Genomic DNA, 5893 nt, shown 5'->3' on the forward strand with positions numbered 1-5893 from the left:
GTTTTTAACTAATATTTTTAAAAGAAAATAACTATTAAATCATCAAATCCCATCCTATTTGTACTAATAATTGTTTTTATATAGAAGAACTCTTGTAAATTATTAGTTTTGTTAGAAAAAGAAAAACTTCTCCAATGTTTTGCTGGTTTGTAGAGCATCCTGCTGGTTTGGGCTCTAAGGGGTTAATGTTCTGGAGAGGAGGTGGGGTAGCAGCGCTGCCTCGGTTTATATGAAACTTTCTTTCTGAACGCTAACGAGCTTTATTAGAGCCGTTTACTTCATTGCTCAAACAGTGGTGGGCGCTACTTTTAAAACGCTCTGTTAGCGACGTCCGCTCTAAGAAACGACGTGCGCTGGACCTGCCAGGATCTACTGAGGTCCGACTCCTTCAGAGCAAAGAGGGTCTGACGTCCTGACACGCAGAGCTGCAGATCTGAACCCACGTCTGAAGCTTCTGAACAAAAAGCCGTTCTGTAAAACCCTGATGTTGTGTTTTTGATCCGGGCCGAGCAGAACCTACAGACAGGTTGGTGAGCAGCTTCAGGGCCGACTGCAGGTCTTTGTCAGATAAGAACTTATCAGGACCCAGATCCACCTGCAGGAAGAGAGAAGCACAGAGTCAGGCGTTGAGCCCGGGCTTCAGGCTGCTCAGAACCGGCTCGGACTCACCCAGCTCAGGACGTAGCGCTCTTTAGGCTGCTCTTTGTTCTTTATCAGAAAATATTTCTTTCTGATCCTCCAACCTGCAAGAAACAAGATTTTAGACTCCGACAGTAAAACAAATGCAGATTATATAATATTAAGATAAAAATGCTGCATAATAAAAACAGTTTTATCAGAAATTTACTGTTTAACTTTACTGCTCCATAGTTGTTCCATATTTAAATAACTGTGCAGTAGTTTGGGACAATAACTATAAAACTGTTATACAACCATTATTCATTCTGCAGAAGAAAGCTATAAGGATAATTCACAAGGCTGAATGTATGGATCAAACCAATTCATTAAACTTTGTCAAAACTAATCTAATTTACAGATGTTGCAGAGGTACAAACAGCACTAACAACATTTAAAGCAAAAACTAATTGTTCTCAGATAATATTCAGAAAGCATTTGTTGAAGAGCAGTTCTTTTTAAGGAGTCAGTTTAACTTTAAATCAAGGATTGTTCAGACTGTTGGAGTCAAACTGTGACTGAAGAAATGTCCAAACATAAAAATTATTTAAGATGAATAAAAATATTATTTTCAAAAGATATAGGGATGCTGAGTGTGTCTGATTATAATTTTTATTATTTTTTATTTTGCAATATATGGAGATGTTTGGGGCTGTGTATGTGTGCGTACATGTGTGTATATATGCACTGCATGTAGAAGTACATATGTTTACATTCTGTTATATAATTTGTAGGTAAACAGATTGTTGTTTTAGTCTTTATGAAATTGTGACTTCGAATGAGGAAAAAGAAGAATTTACTTTTATTTTGTTAATAAAGCTTCAGAGAAGGGTGGGATTAATACGTTGTTTTTACTTCTTCCCATTCCTTTTCAAATATGTTAATTTTGTTATCACTTTTTATCTTTTTTTTTTGTATACATGTTTGAAATAAACTAACTAACTGGGCTGCAACAACACATGTACCCGTATTGAACAGTTCTTTAGGTTCAACACACACTTTGTATGAAACAATACAGATTTTTAAAATTTATTTTATCAACTTGTCTTCTGAAGATGCTCTGTGTTGAAGGATCAGTGGATCTGTGTTCGACTACTCCACCTAGGCTGCATTTTTGAGCTCAGATCCACTGAGAAACTTGTTGTTTCAGCAACATTTAATTTGAAAACTGTACTTTTGAGGTTAAACAAATGTTCATAATTAATATAAATAGAATTACAAGTTAAAAGGGACATGGACATTTCTCTTTTTTGTATCGAAAAAATATCGAACCGTGAGACTAAAATATCGAACCGAACCGTGAATTTTCTGTATCGTTGCACCCCCTAATTAACTAAATGTGACGGCCCTGCTGCTGCTGCTCTTTATTGCAGACAGCTGCCGTCTGTCTAATTGTGCTTGTTACTAGGTCTTCTTGAAGGGGGTGTGGCCTAGGCCTTTAAGAGCGTGCCGGAGAGGAGAGCGTGCGGACCGGGACCGAGAGAGAGCAGAGGTGGAGAGCGTGCGGTCTGGAGCGCGCCTGAGCTTTTCTGTAGCAGCACCTGTGACGTGGAGAGTCGAGCTGGCGCAAGGCGAGAAAAGAAAGTGAAGACAGTGCTGAGGACGACGTTTCAGCTACCGGAGAGTTTTGCTGTGCGGTGGATGTGTGGAGCGTTCGGAGCACGACGGTGGCCAAAGACAACCCGACCACAGATTTGTTTTACCAGCCGGTGAAACTGGTACTAAACCACAGACTTTCAGTGGTACAGATTGGTGAGGAACTGCCGGTGACTCCAAATCCTGGAGCAACACAACGGACGGCTACTCACTTTCTCCTAGACATTTAAATAAATGCCTCTTTAGGCTTAAAACTGGTAAAACTGTGTTGTGTTTCCACATATGTTATGGCTCTTCCAGCCAGGTCGTAACTAACAAACTAACAAACTAACACCAGTTTTTATTCACAAGTAAATTTAACAATTTTTTATTGTTTGTTTTTAAATGTTTTCTACTTTGTTTTTATATGGTTTTAACTGATTTTAGCTGTTTATTCTGACATTGTATTTAGAGTTGGGAGTTGTATTTATATTTTTATTGAACACTGGTCACTTTGTGTCTACTGTAAGTCCATGACTTGTATTTTAAATAAAACTGACTATTTTGTGTTTTTCCTGCTAAAAGTCTTTTATTCTGTATTATTTGTTTCTAGAATGAGCTTCGCTGAGACGTGTTGGTGCCAACAGACCAAACGAGACTTTTGTTTTAAACTTTGGAAAGGTTTTACCGATGTCTTTGAGCGGCTCCACCACCTCCCACTTGGGGTCCGACCTGAAGAACATGGAGACCTGCTGCAGGGCGATTTCTAAACAAACAACAACAAACAGCTTCAGAGCAAATCTGGAGTTTGTGGGTTTTTTACGTCGTCTTTAAAACTTTTAAAACAAGCCGTGTGGTTTGGTTGTGCACAGACCCGTGTAGTTGGCAGAGTAGCTGTTTGGGTCGAGGAACTTCTTGACAATCAGAGACGTGGAGATGAGGGGATTCTGGGTAATGGAGTCAAGGTAGGCCTGCAGTCCTTTCTGCCTCTCTGCTATGAACTCTCTGTCCATGTTTCCAATCAGCTTCTTGGGAGGAAGAGGGAGACTGATGCCACACACCTAAAAAAATTAATAAAGCAGCGTTTCTGTCAAACTGAACGAGGTTTCCCACAATTCTGCTGACTCGGCATGATGGAGGGAGGTGGAGGTGGGGGTCAAAGTGACATCAGCCTCAGCAGAAAACTTCCCAGCAGCCTGATAACGTGTGGGAAAAACCAAACAAAAACACAACCTGGAACATCAGCTGCAGCTCAAATCGATGGAGTCAGATCCAGAAAACTCTGGTTTGACTGAACTTTTCTGTTGCACCGTTATTTAAAAACAAACTACTCAGCAAAATTTAACAATAATTTATATTTAAATGTATCAGAATTACCAGGATCCTTGTTTTTGCTCCCAGATTCAACTTTAGGTTAAATTTTCTGCACCTCGGAGTGAAAAATCTAAACTTTTACTTCAGTTTTGAAACATAAACCAGTTAATACAACCCCAGAGGAGACCTCCGCTCACAGGATCAACACCTCCTCATGGTTCCCCTCACTCACTTTAAGACCCGTGGTGACCGGTCCTTCTCCTCTGTGGCCCCCAGGCTCTGGAATGAACTCCCTGTTAATCTGAGCTCCATTGATAACATTGTCTCTTTCAAGTCACTCCTAAAAACTCACTTTTTCTCTCAAGCGTTTAACTAACCATTTCACCATTACTGCCAGCTGAACTCCATAGTGAACGCCTCACTAATCTGTGTTTTTATTATTGAACTTAAACTATATTTTCTCTCCCGCATTCATTATGTTTTGTGTATTATTGTATATTTTGACCTGCATTGACCTTGTGTTTGATTTACAGTTTTAGAAATTAATTCTTGATTTGATGTTTCAGTTTTTCATGCTTATGTTTAATTATGTTTTTCTGTTTCATTTTATTCTTTCCATTTTTATACAGTTAATGATTGTACAGCACCTTCTGAATATATTTCTGTGAAAGGCGTTTTATAAATAAAACTTTACTTACTAATAATGTTCTGTTGGTATTTATTTTATTTTTATTTTCAAACTTTATTCATTCCTTAAAAAACTAAATTCTATAAGCAATAAAAAACAAAGAAAATACAATTAAATGAAATGAAAGGCAGCAGAGAGAAGAAAAAAATCTTATGTCTGCTCCTTTTTACTTCAAGTATAAATTCAAACAGTAGTAATTTTCAGTTAAAACAAAAATCTTCCTAGAACAGTTCATATGAATGCACATTTTACTATTTCACATCTGGAACCATCTGCAACGAAACTTAAAACTGGACCCATTCATTTCACTCTCCTCATTTAAAAGTTTGATACACTCAATAGTAAAAGATCGCTGTACTTGCTTTTAGTTTCCTTTATTTTATTTTTTGTTTTCCTGGTTTATAATGTTACAGTTTGTCTAATTTAGGGGCAGGCAACTGGCGGCCCGAGGGCCACATACGGCCAGCGAGTGACTTCCGCCCGGCCATTTTTTAAACTTAGAAAGAAAAACACGTAAATCAACTAGATCAGTCCTTTTTGCATCTCCCTACATATGTGAACAGACATTGTCAGTGATGAAGTTCAGTAAATCCAGAGACAGATCCTCAGTCACCTCAACACATTCAGACAGATTTCGATGCAGTTGTTAAAGCCCAAGATTTTTCTCATTGAACAAGTAAAACATGGAAAGCATTAAAAGCACTTATTGCGTTTTGTATCAGTTTGATACCAAATTGCAAAAGACTGACATGCTAAAAATAAAACCAAACAACATTGACTGTTTTTGGTTTTTACTGTTGTAAAACTTACATCACAATTCTACATTTTTATATAAATATTTACAGCACATTTTTGTCTTATAATTAGCAGTAGCAGCTAATGAAAATATATAATTTACTGTTCTTGACAGTGGGTGAAAAAAAATACTATTAAATAGAATTAAATACAGTATTTTGTTGATTTCGACCCTCCAGCATAGCTCAAGTTTCTCATGTGGCCCCTGGAGAAAAACATTTGCCCACCCCTGGTCTAATTGTACTCTATGCTGTGTGTGTTGTGTCTTTGTTTTAACATCTTTCTGACATTTTGTGTTGTGCTGCTGCCTCTTCACCAGGTCATCTTTGTAAATGAGAATTGGTTCTGAACTAACTTACCTGTTAAAATAAAGGTTATATATTTCTTCAACAATCCAACCTTTATTTCGGGTTCAGAGTAAAACTACGATGTGTGTTTTATACTCTGGCTACAAAAACAAACATGAAAAAAAAAATCACTTAAAGTCTTTATTTATTTATCTTTTAAAGGTTGATTGTGTGATTGTAGTGTGAGGATAATAAACTCACCATCAGGCTGTTGTTGAGGATGTCGAAGTCACTGTAGCGTCGGATCACCTGCAACAACACACCTGTCAACGTCAAACAGCCAAAGACCCCCGCCGCCTGAAGCTTCAGGCTGTGGGTGGTGAATTTACCTGCCAGGTGTTGTCTGAAGACACGCCCCTCTGAACTTTAATGATGTACTCCTGAGAGACGGAGACAAAAAACAGTAAATACAAATATTATTACACAAAACTACTTTATCTAAACCAGTTAGTTTCAGTATGAGGTGAAAGTGGGAACTCTGTGGTTCAAGGTCACATTA

General features: G+C 37.9%; 2 protein-coding genes across 2 annotated transcripts in view; both read right to left on the minus strand.

Moving 5' to 3' along the window:
- LOC106522354 (tripartite motif-containing protein 35) overlaps window positions 1-5893 on the minus strand; it is a gene marked incomplete at its 3' end in the record, with an annotated part of 221193 nt that overhangs the window by 171130 nt on the left and 44170 nt on the right.
- pxk (PX domain containing serine/threonine kinase) overlaps window positions 1-5893 on the minus strand; it is a gene marked incomplete at both ends in the record, with an annotated part of 16848 nt that overhangs the window by 9734 nt on the left and 1221 nt on the right. Inside the window, 6 exon segments of the mRNA XM_014015327.1 lie at window positions 521-595; window positions 670-743; window positions 2939-3016; window positions 3125-3311; window positions 5596-5643; window positions 5724-5774. Of these exon segments, the coding sequence (XP_013870781.1) occupies window positions 521-595; window positions 670-743; window positions 2939-3016; window positions 3125-3311; window positions 5596-5643; window positions 5724-5774 (513 nt within the window).

This window comes from Austrofundulus limnaeus, unplaced genomic scaffold, assembly GCF_001266775.1.
Source record: "Austrofundulus limnaeus strain Quisiro unplaced genomic scaffold, Austrofundulus_limnaeus-1.0 Scaffold127, whole genome shotgun sequence".
In the NCBI taxonomy this organism is placed as follows: Eukaryota; Metazoa; Chordata; class Actinopteri; order Cyprinodontiformes; family Rivulidae; genus Austrofundulus; species Austrofundulus limnaeus.